The 16,902-nt window shown below is 42.4% G+C and overlaps 1 protein-coding gene across 2 annotated transcripts in view; it reads right to left on the bottom strand.

The window, feature by feature from the left end:
* Positions 1–3,823: 3,823 nt before the first annotated feature.
* Positions 3,824–16,902, bottom strand: part of LOC308334971 (ephrin type-B receptor 4b-like) — a 28,591-nt gene continuing 15,512 nt past the window's right edge. The window contains exons 7-23 of one of the 2 annotated variants that reach the window (XR_013965945.1): positions 16,278–16,433; positions 14,830–15,180; positions 14,518–14,645; positions 14,121–14,280; positions 13,664–13,763; positions 12,064–12,128; positions 11,685–11,798; positions 11,130–11,264; positions 10,898–11,010; positions 9,834–9,980; positions 8,758–8,826; positions 8,140–8,189; positions 7,837–7,936; positions 7,210–7,403; positions 6,744–6,899; positions 4,334–6,358; positions 3,824–4,290 (exon numbers count right to left, since the gene is read on the bottom strand). Coding sequence is in view for 1 of the 2 variants with exons in the window: in XM_080791878.1 (XP_080648004.1) it covers positions 6,253–6,358; positions 6,744–6,899; positions 7,210–7,403; positions 7,837–7,936; positions 8,140–8,189; positions 8,758–8,826; positions 9,834–9,980; positions 10,898–11,010; positions 11,130–11,264; positions 11,685–11,798; positions 12,064–12,128; positions 13,664–13,763; positions 14,121–14,280; positions 14,518–14,645; positions 14,830–15,180; positions 16,278–16,433 (2,144 nt within the window). In the remaining variant the exon portion in view is untranslated. Of the gene's footprint in view, positions 6,359–6,743; positions 6,900–7,209; positions 7,404–7,836; positions 7,937–8,139; positions 8,190–8,757; positions 8,827–9,833; positions 9,981–10,897; positions 11,011–11,129; positions 11,265–11,684; positions 11,799–12,063; positions 12,129–13,663; positions 13,764–14,120; positions 14,281–14,517; positions 14,646–14,829; positions 15,181–16,277; positions 16,434–16,902 lie in introns of both variants that reach the window. The other variant, XM_080791878.1, reaches the window with a different exon arrangement.

Raw genomic sequence — 16,902 nt, 5'->3', positions numbered from 1 at the left:
TTACTATTATTATTATTTAATTACTTATTTTTACACAGAAACATAATGTGTGTCTTCTAGCATCATATAGCATCATTTAAATGCTTAATTTGTAGTTTTAATGTGCAAATGAAACTTTTTTTTCATACTCTAGAGGGTACTCTTATTTTGAAGAGATCGTCCACCGGAAGTCTTAAAACTGTTCATTAGAACTGCTCACTAGACGCTGCCTACTTGTTGTCACTGACGACGGAGAAACGGGAAAGGAAAGCACGAGTCCTTTATAACCTTAGTATACGTTTATAACTCTATTGATAAAATCAATAAATATAGGCTAAAAATACAATGTAATTGGCTCCGTACGATGCTGCCCTCCTGTGGACAAATACAGCGCCAAACTTTGATCGATTGATTGATTTTTATTTCACAGAATGCAGAATCAGAATGGGTATATATTTCAAACGAAAACACAAGTCAATACAAAAACTGTTACTGTGGAGTCTGTGGACGACCCCATGATTAAGCATTAGCACAGAGTCCACCTGTTGTATACTACCTACAGAACCTGAAATGTACCCATTCTGCATAGCCTACTGTGGAATAAAGAATTAAATCAATCAAAGTTTGTCGCTTGGACTTCAGTTGCTGTATGTGTCCACAGGAGGGCAGCATCTTGCCATGTTTGAATCACAGCTCACTCAAAAATGTTACTTTTCAAACTCCTATCCTGGTTTAACAGACTCGACTGATCTTTGTTAATTCCTCTAGTTCAGTGCTTCTCAACCACTGGACCGCTATGGAGTCATCTCCTTCAAACTGCTCTCAAACAAAGATATCTTTTATACTGGCGGCTGCAATTCGAAATTGGTATGTAAACAACTATAGGGCCTATAGTTCTTTTTTCTGGTTTTATGATCCTCTTAGCAGTTTTTGTGTTGACCTGTAGCCTACTTTCGTTTGAACTGTACCATTCTACAAACTGTTGAATGCAGAATAAATAATGGACCTTAAGCACAACATACAGAAATATGCTTTTGGTTTCAAGATAATGTTATTGTTGGCGTGCGTGTGTGCGTGAGAGAGCTTTGGAATTTCCATGAGTTCAAGTTAAGACTCAGCCCTCTCACTCACACACACACACACACACACACACACACAATTTAATTTCCTGTCTGTGACTCAATAGAACGGCTGTGATTGTGAACTTTGACCCTTATTGTTCTGTACAGAACATGAAAGAATATTTAATGATGTATTATGAATTGTATAATTAAAAAACATTTTAATAAATATAAACTATTAAAACGTAGATCCTATCTAGTTGCAACATCCTCCTTCGACAGTCTATTAACGAGACATTAAAGACCTTATTATGTCGGATCATATTAAATTAAACCAACTAAATGATACAAATATTGATGAGTTTATCATTGAATCCATCAGACATAAAAGGTGGGCAGGTACGGATTAACCACCGCAATGTTTTTATTTATCATTTATTTTTACCTACATTTAACACAACAGCCAATAAAGGGTCTCAAACCCATGTAGAGCCAAGGGCCCCTAAATTGGCCCTGAAGGAAAAGATAATTGAACATTTTATGAGATTAAAAAAATAAAAGCTTTTAGATCTGCAAGGCCAAATAAACAACTACACTTTAGAAACACTTTACACTTTACACACTTTACACGTTCACAGAAAAGCAAGTCTGAAGTAAGTTAACGGCGCAATTTGCAAACTAGATTTATTTTTGTCAGAATATTGTGACCTGCAGTGTATAGCCAGTGCCACTATTGGCGATGCAAGACAAGGCATCTGGTTAATGAAGTGGTTAATGTATGTTTTGTAATAATAATCAAAATCTACAGTTTTCAAGTTTTCAAATAATTGTAGTGGAGTAAAAGTACAATATTTTCTTCTGAGATGTAATGGAGTAGAAGTAAAACAGTATTGGAAATTGGAAATCATCAATATTGTACTTAAGTAAACATAATTAGTTACTTTCCGCCACTGTGTAAATGTTAGACGTATTAAGCTGCTTAAGGAGATACAACACGTAATATGTTGAATATAGAAACCTTGAATTATCCTCTATCTGAAAAGTTTTTGTTTCATAAAAAGCCACTGTAGACATGTTAAGAGCTACTTTTGATTGATTGAATTTATACTTTACTAGGTAGAAAAAGAGTTTGACCAGATGAAGTTTGACCAGATGAAGTTTGACCAGATGAAGTTTGACCAGATGAAGAGCCTTTGTCAATAAAGTATACCTTTTGGAGCAGATGAGTGTGTGGGTTCTTTTCTCTTATTCTAATGCTACTTTTGAACCCAGCACCTCAACCAAGTGATGTGCGTATTCTTCTATTCGTTTTTGTATACTTGGACAGAAATGTAAACGGTACAGAGTACAGTCAAACACTTCAGGGCCCTATCTTACCCCTTATCTGCATTTTTCTGATCTTTGAATTGAAAACATTTTAAAATAATTTAGTTCAACTATAGCCGATCTGCATCTACATGTTGAGAGCTTGTTGATCGGCTAGTTGAACTATTAAAATGTTTAAAAATAGTAAAACAAACTCCAATAAGTTTATAGCCCCTATAGGATATCCCCCCAAAAAGTCCTTGCGGTCATATTTCCATTCAGGTCCTGGGTATTCAATTCATGTGCATGCCATATGCTAACGTATTAGTGTGGGTGTGTGCACGCACACACAACAGCAGTAGCGTGCCAATAAAGGAAGACAGATTCATTCTCAGGATATCGGATACCACACAAATACACCTGATGACCTCTCTCTCTGTGTGTGTGTGTGTGCATGTTTGCATGTATTGTGTAGTGAATTCCACATTCAAAGGACTAGTTGTATCATATATCACACACATGTACAGCCTGTGTGTGTGTGTGTGTGTGTGTGTGAGTGTATGTGTGTGTGCACGCTTGCATGTGTGCGTGTGTTTAGTTGCATAACTTAACTATCTCTGCCAAACATCTGTTAATTAAAATTAAATTAAATGGGTCTTTCCCATGTTATAAATTCAACACACATGCACACACACACACACACACACGTCCGTGCCAAACTATTTGAAAGAGAAAGTTAACCTCTAACCTCTCTGTCTGTTTTGTTTCCGACGTTCTCACTCGAAACAAATTAGATTTTAAATCAAATATTTTCTCAGTTTCATTAAACACCAATAAAACAAAGGATTTTGAGAGACAGAGTATCTCCAGATGCTGTAAAGCTCTCTCTCTTTCATGAGTCCGCCACCCTACCCCAAACCCTAAACCTAACCTCACAGGAAGCCACAGGGAGCCACGGGTTTAACCGGCCACGCATGTCAGGAGCCACGGTGTCTAATGCTTGTTGGACTGTTAGTATGTCAAACCAACGTATGCACCCGCTACATAACATCTAGGCTATTATTATTATTCTATAAAAGTTTGACATTGAATTTTTATTAAGCAGCTCAAATACAGATATTGTATTTTTGTTAAGCTCAAATAGGCCTAAAAATATTGTACTTTTTAAAGCTCAAATACAGATATTATATATTTTGACTCTTTAGTTTGGACACAAAGATGTTAAAAAAAACATTTTAGCCCTATTTTTAAATGCAGTGAAAATATCAGATCTTATCTTCATAATCTCAGATCTGACCATAAATATCAGATCTTGTACATGTGATATTTTCAAATGTTGCCTTTGGTCAAATGTCCCAAGAGTCGCAGGAAGCACACGCAGCCGCACACACACACACACACACACACACACACACACACAGTCACACACACACACACACACACACACACACACACACACACACACACACACACACACACAGTGTTGGTTCATCTTTATTATGATTGGCTGAGCATGTCGTTATAACTCTAATTAACATATTCATATTTTTCATTTATAACAAGACTTTTTTATTTTTATATATAAAAGTACAAAAAAAGATAAACACCTGTTGGGCTGTTGGGTTTTATATCACCATGGTAACAACTGATGTCACAGGAAGAGGAAGTTAAGACACTAATACGGTCAGCTTCCTGGAATTTAGTTTAAAATGAAAATGTTTCAAACTAATTTTATTTACCTTATAATCTGTCTGCTAATCTAAGTAAAAAAAAAAGTGCACAGATAAAGCGACATCACTTCCTCTTCCTGTAGAGATCAGCCAATAGGACGTCGACAACGATTGTGAATCGGTTAACAGAACACATCAATGGCAGCAGTCTTCAATGTGAGGACTACGAAAACTCCCAGAATGCAACATTTCAGTCAATGTGAAGACTACAAGTCCTCCCATAATGCAACATTCCAGTCAATGTGAAGGCTGCAAAACATCCCATAATGCAACATTTCAGTCAATGTGAAGACTACACAACATCCCAGAATGCAAAAGTCCAGTCAATGTGAAGACTACAAAACATCCCAGAATGGAACAGTCCAGTCAATGTGTGGACTACAAAATATCCCACAATGCATTGCTGCAGTCAATATGAAGACTACAAAATATCCCACAATGCATTGCTGCAGTCAACGTTCAGACTACAACGTGTCCTTTAGTGATCCTTAGTTCCTACCTCTTTGGGTTGCTTTGCTGCCATTGGCTTATTGTGGTTATAGTGGTTTGAGTGACAGTTCAGTCGACAGTTCAGTCGACCAACCAGTGTCTGAATCGCTACAGGAACTACACAACGTCCCATAATTCAACAGTCCAGTCAATGTGAAGACTACAGAAAACTCCCAGAATGCATCATTAAAGTCAATGTGTGGACCATAGACATGAAAAGGCCTCCTTCGGCTCTGGAGCGTGTGTCTCTCTCAGGAGGCAACATGGAGGCAAGCTTTTCCGAGATTCCTTGCGAAGCATAGCGGAAGCTTGACAAGCGTCCTCGCGTGTCATGGAAGGGAACGTTCGTTAGGCCAAACAGATGTTTTCTCATTCCAGTAAAGCTCCTTTGAATTTAATTGATAAGTTCCGGAAAAGTAGTCACTTGAGTGGCAGCGACGCAGCGTGCCTTCCGTACTTCCGCTTGACTTCCTCCTTACACTGGACACACATCGCTCCAATGAACTGCAGCGGCCAATGAGGCATCTATTCTTCTATCTGATGTGAAGACTACAAAACATCCCATAATGCAACAGTCCAGTCAATGTGAAGACTAGAAGTCCTCCCATAATGCAATGGTCCGGTCAACATGTGGACCACAATGTGATCCTTTAGTCCCTCCCTCTTTGGGTTGATGCTGTGTTGCCATTGGCTTATTTAGTGATTTGAGTGACAGCTCAGCCGACCAACCAGTGGCTGAATGAATCACTACAGGAACTACACAACTTTCCCATGATGCAACAGTCCGGCCTGACGATATATTTTGCGCTGCCATTGGCTGATTTAGTGGTTTGAGTGACAGTTCAATCTGAAGCTCTCTATGGCAGTGGTTCCAAAAGTGGGGTCTGGGGACCCCCAGGGGTACTTGAGGGAGTTCCAGGGGGTCCCCCAGCTAAATGATAGTTTGGAATCAAATGGACCCTTGGGTCTGTAACTCTGAGAGTGTACAAATGGGGGCTAATTAGTGTCGATTTGGGGGTCCTTGAAGGTTTGGGAACCACTGCTCTAGGGTTAGAGAGCTGTTCCACCCCACGCACTGACATCGATAAAATCAATATTTTATTATTATTATTATTATTGATTATATTTTGATCGTTGAACGTCACAGATCAATACGTATAAAAAATACAGTTCCTCTGGCCCGCTTGCAATACCCTCACGGACCACCAGTGGGCCACGGGTTGACAACCTCTTTACTGTCCTAGATGAACAATAAGAACCCTGCCTACCAGTGACATCAATGGTAGGCATGGTTTCTGAACCAAGGACAACACAGCGTGAGCAGACAGACATGATGATGTCACTGGTAGGCATGGGTTTCTGAACCAATGAGAACACAGAGTGAGTTTAGACGGAAATTATGTCACATTATAATGACCTCGCACTGGACAGCCAAATGAGCCAATCAGCATCCTGCTCCTCCATCCAATAAGGAGGGGGCGTGTCCCTAAAACCTGTGATATCATGAAGCTCTGTTTCACTTTAAGGCCTGCCATTGGTCCGTATTGGCAGAAGTGGGCAGGATCTCCAGTCCTCAGGGCCGTTGCAGGGTTTTGATTGGCTGGCTGGCTGGGTCTACGCTGTATCCTGAGTTGCTGTGATTGGTCCGTACGGCCAGGACGGTCGGAGCGAGGCTTGCAATTGGTTGGTCAGAAGGGCAGGGTGGGCGGGCTCTTGTTTATCCTGAGTGTTTGAATGGACGAGAGAATCTTCTTCTGATGACCGGCCAAGGTCACGCCCACTCTGAGCAGGTCACTATGGAAACAGACATTATGACATCATTATGACATCAACACAGAGGTCACACCTACTCTCAACAGGTCGCTGTGGGAACAGGCACAAACATCATGACATCATCATAACACTTCTGTTGGAGTGATTTGATTGGATGAAGTGATGGCTAGTTTGGCGACTGGTTACTAATTTAAATGGCCTTATATATAATTATATATGCCTTGTGAGCTTGTAGATCGTCTATTTTCGGTATCAGAAATAATTAATTTTGGACTTTAGTTAAACTTGCAGAGCGACACATGACTTTACCTGGGTTACATCTTATGATAGTTGTACTTGAATGTTGACATGAAATAATAGTATAATATGGTGTGTGTATATATTACGATTATAATTTTTTACTTACTCTGCAGTGAGGTTCGTAACTGTTTCCAGATCAGTGAATCCAGCCTGGATGAAGTTCACTTCATATCGACTCATGTTGATCAGCTTTAACCATTCACACACCGATGAGCAGTGAGACAGGCGAGGAACCCTCTGGTCCAACAGAGGCTGAGACGGACTGAGAGACAGACAGGCAGAGAGACAGGCAGACACAGACAGACAGGTGTAATTTAATAATACAGACTACACAACATTTCAGGCAAGAACACACTGGGGACGGAATTCTTTGACATCGCTTTTTTGACTTCCGAAAAAGTGAATCGAGCAAATGTACTCATTGGGAGATGTAAAGGTCAGAGGTCATTTGTCGAATTGCAAAGTGCAAAAACTGTGGAAAATGGCAGAACCCGTACGAAAAAACAAGAAGGGGTCTACGCCCCTTTGGGCTTGACCACTAATAATAATAAATAACAGTTTGTCTCTCTCACCCTGGTCCCTCGGCTCGAGTGATCTTCAAGGAGGCGGGGTTTCGTATCAGCCTATCGAGCGCGGCGACCACGGCGCAGAACCGCGGCCGATTGGCTCGTTCCTTCTGCCAGCAGTCCAGCATGAGGGCGTGGAGGGAGGCGGGGCAATCCGGAGGGGGCGGTAACCTGTAGTCTTGTTCTATGGCGTTAATCACCTGTAAAACACCAATAATTAATTAATACGTGAAATTGGAGACGTGTCGTGACGTCCAGTACAGTAGCAGTCCCTCCTGGTTTCCATTATATCCACAGTGTTACACTACAGTAGCTCTTGCCGTGATGCCATGTTTCTTATTCACCTTTATCTTATGCTTAGCCAACAAAGGTGCAAGCATGCAGCATTATTAATTATTAATGAATTTCATAGCTTGCTGTTAGAGCATGTAATGTAATCACAGCCTAGCTCCTTCTAACGCTATGGACCAGAGCTAATCATAACCCTTAGCCTTGTAAAGACCGAAGGAACTGTGGTTGACAAGATCGCTACATTTCTTTTCATCCAGAGCCGTCGGCTCTCACCAACTCAAAAATCACTAGGTGAATGCCCTATAACCTTTTTATACACAGACAGACAGACAGACGTCTTACATCCTGGTTGCTCATGTCCCAATAAGGTCGCTCTCCGTATGACATCACTTCCCACATGACGATGCCGTAACTCCACCCATCACTGGCCGACGTAAACTTCCTGTCAATCAATCAATCAATCAACCAATCAACTTCAGTAACACAAGTCTCCATGTGTCTCCAGTCTCCATGTGTCTCCAATTTGAAAAACAGAAAATGTTTTAAACAACGAAATATCACCCAAATCAAATAAATATCACTCTAAACCAAATAAACATCGCTCTAAAACAGCAGAACTGGTCCGTATCAAATAATCATAATGACCTGTAAGCTATCGCTTCAGGAGCCGTCCAGCGAATAGGAATCTTTCCTCCCTGAAAGAGACAGAGACAGACAGACAGACATTTGTAAAATGAAAAATTATTAACAAAAACTTGGTCACAAAAAAATAAATCGAAATCATCTAAGCATAATTATATAGCTTGCTGCTTAGCAGAAATGAAAAAAAAAAAAAAAAGCTCTAAAGATATTTTTTTATATATTTTTATGAACGGAAATGACAAACTACACTCAGATTTTGGTGTAGTTCCAGACATAGCATACTATAGCATCCGGAGATTGTGGAATAGTTGTCTGGCTACGCAAGACTATACATTCGGAGGTGAAGCGGCGAACAGTCGATGCCAGCGTTCACACACCGACGGTGGCGAGCTTGCGCCGACCAACTCACTGGAGGCAATGTGGGGTTCAGTGTCTTGCCCAAGGACACTTCCGAGTTCCGACATGTGGACAGGAAGAGGAGCCGGGATTTGAACCGGCCGACCCACGGATCATTGGGCTCTACCTCCTGAGCACCAGCCGCCCCGATACATACATATGATTATTTAAATAGTTAGTTAGTAAACTCATCAAATAGATGTATATATATATTCATTAACTCACCAGGCAGCTGGTATATGTGGGATCAGAAGAGTTCTCAGTCAGGAATCTGCTCAGACCAAAATCTGAAACCTGAAAATGAAAAGAAAAGAAAAAACACACTAGTTATTAAAACACACTAGTTATACAAACACACTAGTTATGAAAACACCTGCAACTGTAGTAGAAAACACTGTAGGTGTTGTTACTCGGGTGTGTGGAGGAGGGGGTTAGTGGGGGAGTGGGGCCGAGTTTTCGCCAATAACAGCACAAGGGTGTGACGGTGTGTTCAACCAGGTTCAACCCCAGCAGTTTCATAATAAAAACGCGATGCAATATATAATCACACTTAATTAAATATCTTACTTTTACCAACATTGTTCATGTGAAATAGTCTGTTTATGATTATTTATTATGGATAATCCTTCTTGTGACCACCGCGCTCTAACTTATGGTGCGTTCCCCTTTCAAATCAACATTGTAAGACCAAGACAGCATTCTAGTTTTTATTCTTTGTAACATCGAATGACAGACGTGTCGGCTAACCAGCCTACATCAGTGTTGAACATGAACACAACATGAACGATTCTGTAGTGGCTGAGGCATTTGAGGGGGAATATATATTTTTTCAATTCATGTTGAAAGCCACTTCCTCATTTTTCTGGTCATTTTTATAGGCGTGCAAGAGGGGAATTCAGTATCTCAGGGGCTTGGTGACCACGGGACTCATGTGATATTATGATTATGCTACAGTTACCCTTAAAAAACACGTCAACTCAATTTCATTGTAACTAAGATATTCAATAGAAATTCAAAATTTTGTAACAACAAATTTAGCCATTATATGAGTGCAAATATCCGATGCATCCCTCCCAGGGCCAGGAGCAACAACCAATAGCCTGCAGTGACATGGCGACAGGGGGGAGCCAGAATCAGTTTGAATCGATTTTAATCTGTTTTGCAGCACCTCTCACTTCTGTTTACAAACACTGAATGTTGTCTATATCTCCTTTAACTTGTTAAGTAACGTGACATACCTTGCAGAGCAGGTTGTTCGTTAAACAGTTAATTAAGCACAGGTAATTAAGGTTATTAATGACCTTGCAGACGAGGTTGGAGTTGACCAGGATGTTTCGAGCAGCGAGGTCTCTGTGAACAAAGTTCATGTCTGACAGATACTTCATTCCTGAAGCGATTCCTCGCAGCATTCCTACTAGCTGTATACACGTAAACTGACCGTCATTCACCTGCATGGTAGAGAGAGAGAGAGAGAGAGAGAGAGACACACACGTTACATTGTATTCGTAGAGAACAATGGTATTAGTGGTATTATAAAGCTGTCTCACCCTCAGAAAGCTGTCTAGTGGTGTTATAAAGCTGTCTCACCCTCAGAAAGCTGTCTAGTGGTGTTATAAAGCCTGTCTCACCCTCAGAAAGCTGTCTAGTAGTGTTATGAAGCCTGTCTCACCCTCAGAAAGCTGTCTAGTAGTGTTATGAAGCCTGTCTCACCCTCAGAAAGCTGTCTAGTGGTGTTATAAAGCCTGTCTCACCCTCAGAAAGCTGTCTAGTAGTGTTATAAAGCCTGTCTCACCCTCAGAAAGCTGTCTAGTAGTGTTATAAAGCCTGTCTCACCCTCAGAAAGCTGTCTAGTGGTGTTATAAAGCCTGTCTCACCCTCAGAAAGCTGTCTAGTGGTGTTAAAAAGCCTGTCTCACCCTCAGAAAGCTGTCTAGTGGTGTTATAAAGCCTGTCTCACCCTCAGAAAGCTGTCTATAGTGTTATGAAGCCTGTCTCACCCTCAGAAAGCTGTCTAGTGGTGTTATAAAGCCTGTCTCACCCTCAGAAAGCTGTCTAGTGGTGTTATAAAGCCTGTCTCACCCTCAGAAAGCTGTCTAGTGGCGTTATAAAGCCTGTCTCACCCTCAGAAAGCTGTCTAGTGGTGTTATAAAGCCTGTCTCACCCTCAGAAAGCTGTCTAGTGGCGTTATAAATCCTGTCTCACCCTCAGAAAGCTGTCTAGTGGTGTTATAAAGCCTGTCTCACCCTCAGAAAGCTGTCTAGTGGCGTTATAAAGCCTGTCTCACCCTCAGAAAGCTGTCTAGTGGTGTTATAAAGCCTGTCTCACCCTCAGAAAGCTGTCTAGTGGCGTTATAAAGCCTGTCTCACCCTCAGAAAGCTGTCTAACGCTCCGTTCTCCATGTATTCCGTCAGGATCATGACGGGACAGGAAGTGGTGATGACTCCTTCCAGGTGGATGATGTTAGGATGCTGGAACTGACCTGAATGGAAATACACGATGAATAATATGTAAATATAGGATAAATACGTGTAAATATATGATGAATATATATGCAAATGTATGTAAACGTCCAGCTGTCAGGACAGTGGTTATACTGACCCATGATCGACGCCTCAGACAGGAAGTCCCGCCTCTGCCGGTCGGTGTATCCTCCCTTCAGCGTCTTAATGGCAACGTAGTTCTCCTTTTTACCTGGAGCTTTGAACCGGCCTCGGCACACCTCCCCGAACTCTCCTGTTAGAGGATGCCAAGGTTACTACAGCTAAAACTAACTACAAACTAAAACTAAACAAAGAAAACATTTTGTTAACTGAACTAAATAAAAACTAGAAAAATTATAACCAACTGTATTGTGTGTTTACAAAAACTAACTGAAATGATAGACAAAATGCCTTTCGTTTAGCTTAATCTGGAACTGAATATTATTATTTTAAATGCTGTCTTTTGCTGTTTGTATTACACAATACATTACTCTGGCCCCTTTCAGTCAGGTGCAGGATTGAATAGGGCAGGAAAAAACTAAAACTAATAAAACCTAAACTAAAACTAAGCGTTGTCACAAAAATACAAACTAATAACAACTAGCAAACCTGCTCTAAAAACTAACTAAAACTAAGTGAATTAGAAGGAGACGAGAGAGAGAGAGAGACATACCTGCTCCTATGACCTCCTCTATCTTGACGAAGGAGGCATCGATCTCCTTGGTGAACTCCCTGACGGCCTCGTTGGGGTCCTCGTACGTGAACGGGTCGATGTAGACCTTCATCGCTACGGACACAGTAACCATGGCAACCGCGTCAATATGACATCACATGTTTTAAACATCAAGCACAAGGTAGTGAGACCAGAATCTACAAAATGTCTTCTAAATCCTGACCGTTTTCTGAAAAACCTTATGTTTCTGTATCAGTGATTCAGTGATATAGTACAATTAGAAAGAAAGAAAGAAAGAAAGAAAGAAAGAAAGAAAGAAAGAAAGCGTCTCTGCTACACGCTGATTGGCTGAGAAGCAGGAAGTGGGCATGTCACTCACTCTGGCCCATCAGGTACTGTCCACTCTTATCGTTCATCTCTGCATCGCTCGCCCTTCTCCTCCGTCTGAGAGATAGAGAGAGATAGAGAGAAAGACAGAGAGAGAGAGTATAGTTATTTTAGACAACTGAATGTTTAATCACACACACACACGCGCGCGCCCGCACGTACCCCCGCCCGCACACATGCACACACGCATGCACGCATCGATGTCGACAATGACGTTGCTCCAAATCGATTTATGAGTTGATTATTGTGGTTGTGTCCAGCCATCTGGCTGCGTGGCTGCTCAGACGCGTCCCCCGATTTGGCACCAGTGAGGGGTGGGAGGGGCTGGGGGCCGTACTACTTTGATGTTGAAACTTTGAATTTCTCTAACTATAAACTTTCACGACAGCAGACAGCCTAAGTAAGAATATAATTAGGCTATGTGGGAATTATCTGACGAGGTACCATTTGAGTGGGCAAAACCTTGTAATTGTAATTGTTTATGGGGTCAATATAAGTAAAATACTATAGCCTTTCCATGAGTATATTTTTATGTTTTTCCAAGATTAATACAAACAGCCAATAGCATATTACAAGTTATGGATCTTGAACCTAAGGCAACTAAAACAATTTGTAAAGGTTGTTTGCTGTAGTAAATAAGGCAGTGTGTTTTGAATCTGCATACATTACAGGGCTCTCGCCCTCCCACCCCTCACTGGTGCAAAGTTGGGTAGGAAAAACGGTGACGCCAGACGCGTCCCTGAAAAGCGGGGGCGCTGCTCAATCAGATAAATGCGTGATCCGCAGACATTGTCACAGACAGTGGTCGGTGGTCCTTTGGCACGTCGGCGCCTCTGTGCAAATTACAAATAATGTTGACAGTGGCACTGTGATTGAATATCTGTCAGCTCTCCAAGATAATCAAAGTCTTAATTACACTTTTGTTAACCACTTGAACCCCCAGCATCCCTATTCTTGTGGGTCTACAAGCTCACAATGCGTTGCAACGTGGTGTGAGATTGTAGATCTGCTATTTTTGGCGAATCAATTTGTGTAGAGTGAATTAAAGCATAATGTTGCTTGCCTACCTCGCGATGATTACGATAAAGTCTCTCTAGAAGTATTAATATTCTAAACGAGAGTCAGAATTGTTTTGTTTGATACCAATGAGTCACGTAGGGGGAGCAGAGTGGGCCCGCTCAGTCACGTAGGGGAGCTGCCGCAGAGACACGCTGTTCCGTCCCGTGCCTCTGCCTATGTCTATCCTATGATGTCTGCGGGCAAAGTAGGGCTTTAAGGAACTAGTCGACTATTCAATCCACTAGTTGACTAGTTGATGAGAAAAAATCAGCTAGAATGCTACATTATAGTCACCAATGTAGTTTGTAAATGTACAAATAGTCGACTAGTAAACTAGGCAACTAGTCAACTAGTAAAAATCACTAGAAGTGAGAGCCCTAGTGCAAAGTAGGGCAAGATACTCCCAGTCACTCCCAGTCCTGACCTGTATCTGCTACCCTTCTCTATCGCTGCAGGACTTGGGAGAAGAGTAGCGCACACGCATGCGCACACGCACGTGCACACACACACACACACACACACACACTCTTTACCGGTAGAAGTATGCAGCAACTATCACCACGGCGATGAGTAGGAGTATCCCCATGGCAACCAGGACGCCTGTCAGCAGGTGGGTGTGGCCTTTCTCCTCCGCTAGGATGTAAACAAACAAACAAGTACAAATTGTGAAAACCTGTGGAGTCTTCTAAATCTGGCGCATGAGCATAAAGCAGAGTGGTCGGTGATTAAGGTCAGACATGCACTCATCTTCCTTTTTTTTGCTGCTTTTCTTTTTAGTGGTTTGTACTGTACATCCATCGGTCTGTTATTTCTGGATAATGACCTCTCCACTCTATAACAGACCGATGCCTATTCAAACCATCGGAGCACCTGCTGTGCTCCGCTGATTTACTGCTGTTTCCAACATCATGACAGCCATGTAAACAATGTCATTTACAGCAAAACATTGCTCTCAAAAATGTTTGTGTTTAGTGATGTACGTATACTTACGTAGCGGTAAGGTGTAGAAGGTGTGAACGGGGCTGAAGCTTCCGTAGCCGGCCTGGGAGCGACCTCTGACCTGAACCTGATACTGACACGACCTCTGGAGACCCCCGACGACCACCGAGGGTCCAGACGACGTCACGTACTGCCACTGTCCCGATCCATCCTAATATATATAATATACACATTATGATCCATCCATTCCTAATATACACTGTTTTTCTTTCACTTCGTTTTTTCATATATAATATATCTAAAAATTCTTATAATTTTGATATTTGATTTTTAGAAGCCTCCACCTCTAATTAGCGACTTTTTGGTTTGAAATATGTTTGAAATATGCTAACAAAGTTTGAAATATGTCATGTCGATTTAGTGAGCCCTTATGCACTCGTGCACGTACCTTAGGACTGTAGCGTATCTGGTAGTCGAGGATGAGGTGGTTTTTGGCTTTTGAAGGAACATTCCACTCAACTGACAGACTGTTCTCTGACGCCATGGTGCTCTGGAGCCCGCCCACCGCAGCTGGAACTGGACACACCGACCAATCACAACACAGCAATACATCAATCAACCAATCACAACTATTTAACTCTTGAGAGTGTGAAATGAACCCTGAGTATGTGTGTGTGTGTGTGTGTGTGTGTGTGTGTGTGTGTGCGCGCGCGTGCGTGCGTGCACGTGTCACGCGTGTATAACGTGCACTCTAACTAACCATCTGGGCTGGTGGTAACATTGACAGTCTCGGCGGCCGGCTCCGATTGGCTGAGAGCCGACACACCGTTCAGTGATTCGACGGTGAAGGTGTAGGCGGTGTGTGGGCGGAGTCCCCAGATGATGACACGCCGCTGGGCCACGCCCCGCTGGGCGGGGCTAAAGAACACACCATCACCGCAGGGCGTCCAGACGCTGCGGCTCGCCTGGGGAAGAGGTTTTGCAATTGTGGCACACAGGATGTTGTAGCGGAGGTCACCCCTCCCGCCTCCGTCCAATGGTTCGCTCCATTCCACCGTCACCATGGTGTCGTTCACCATGGCAACCACTGAGCGGGGGGGAGAGGGGGGGGCTGGGAGACAGACAGACAGACAGGTCAGATAGACAGACAGACAACTGCACAGTAGTGCACGATGAATTTATTTTATGTACAGTACAATGAATGGTGTTTTTGAGGTGCTAAACGGAGACGGCGTAGTAAATATCTGCTTTTAGATCTTTAAGTCATGACGCCATGTTCATGACCAAAATTTGTCATGAAAATGAGGTCTCACTTCAAGTCACCAGTCTCTCCCCCTCTCCACAAGGAGGAGAAGTGCACCACAGCATTACGGTCATTGTAGAAATTCAGCAATCCAGTCAAACACACAGACTTCATTATTTTTCTGGCCATATAGGGTGAAAGTTTCAAATTGTGCTACCGTTATCTACTACAAATACTATTACTACATTGAGTGAATGCAGTTTCTTCCAGCGGTGAAATGTCATTTTAAGTTTAGTTTCTCAATGTATTTGTTTGGCAAAGTTTTAAACACACAGCCTGGCTGGAATGCCTGAGTAAACAAGGAAGTGTCTCTGCCTGGTGGCCGAGAAGTGTAACTTCTTTCTCTAGTGAAACTGAATATTATTAGGAATAGTTTCATGATTCTCATGTTGCCATGTTTGTAACCGTTTTACAAAAGCAATAAGCCACGCACTATCCCTAACCCTCCCTTGCTTTAGTTTATTATTAGAGAGAGAGAGAGAGATACAAAGAGAGACAGAGAGAGAGAGAGAGAGAGAGAGAGAGACAGAGAGAGAGGGACAGAAAGAGATGAAAGGAGGGCAATCCGATCCTTGAAATCTCTGTGTGTGTGTGTGTGTGTGTGTGTGTGTGTGTGTGTGTGTGTGTGTGTGTGTGTGTGTGTGCGTGCGTGCATGTGTGGACAATAATTAGTGAGACTTAAAGGGGAGGATCTCTTCTTTTACAGAACACAGCTGTTAACACAATGGACACACACACACACACATGCACACACACACACACACACACACACACACACACACACACACACACACACACACACACAGTATCGTGTGAACGAATGCTTTTTCAAGTTTTGTGGAAGCTTAGAGAGCGATGTGTGGACAGACAGACAGACAGGTCAGATAGACATATTAATTACTTACAGGTGCATGCGGATGTGGGCGGGTCCGAGTCAGCACGATGGTAACCGTGGTGACAGAGGCAGTAGGCGGAGCCCGGGATCTGAGTGTTGCTATTGGCCGGACACAGGACACACCCACCCAGGCCCGACCCCGCCTTGAAGTGCCTTGACGGACAGGCTGAGAGAGAGAGAAAGAGAGAGAGAGAGACATTGTGAGCTTATAGATATGAAACGAGGCCCTCTGGAGTGAGTGTGGAACTCTCCGCTCCTCGTGGATAAACTGAAGTGATGTTGATGAATTCCAAATATTATCAGTATAAGCATTCTGAGGCGCCTCAGAACTTCAGACGAATAAAAAGAGAATGAAAAAAATATAAAAGTGTAAATAAAATGAATTCACACTCGTGTGAAGTGAGCGGTATCGTGCCTTTCATCACAACGGTGATGATGTCATCAACATGACGTCCAATCACATCATGAGCACATTCCATGCTCAAACGGACAGACAGACAGACATGCACACAAAGCTGGGCATTGGAGCGGCTGGACCGCTCAAAAAAGAGGGATGATAAAAGAGGAATGAATGAAAGAGGGATGAATAAAAGGGGCGCTCTTATCATCGTGGATCACCATGTATCATCTCATAC

The sequence above is a fragment of the Protomyctophum bolini genome (genome assembly GCF_963924005.1).
Source record: "Protomyctophum bolini genome assembly, chromosome: 20".
NCBI lineage: Eukaryota > Metazoa > Chordata > Actinopteri > Myctophiformes > Myctophidae > Protomyctophum > Protomyctophum bolini.
The sequence above is the reverse complement of the archived record's forward strand: the minus strand, read 5'-3'. Positions and strand labels throughout refer to the sequence as shown.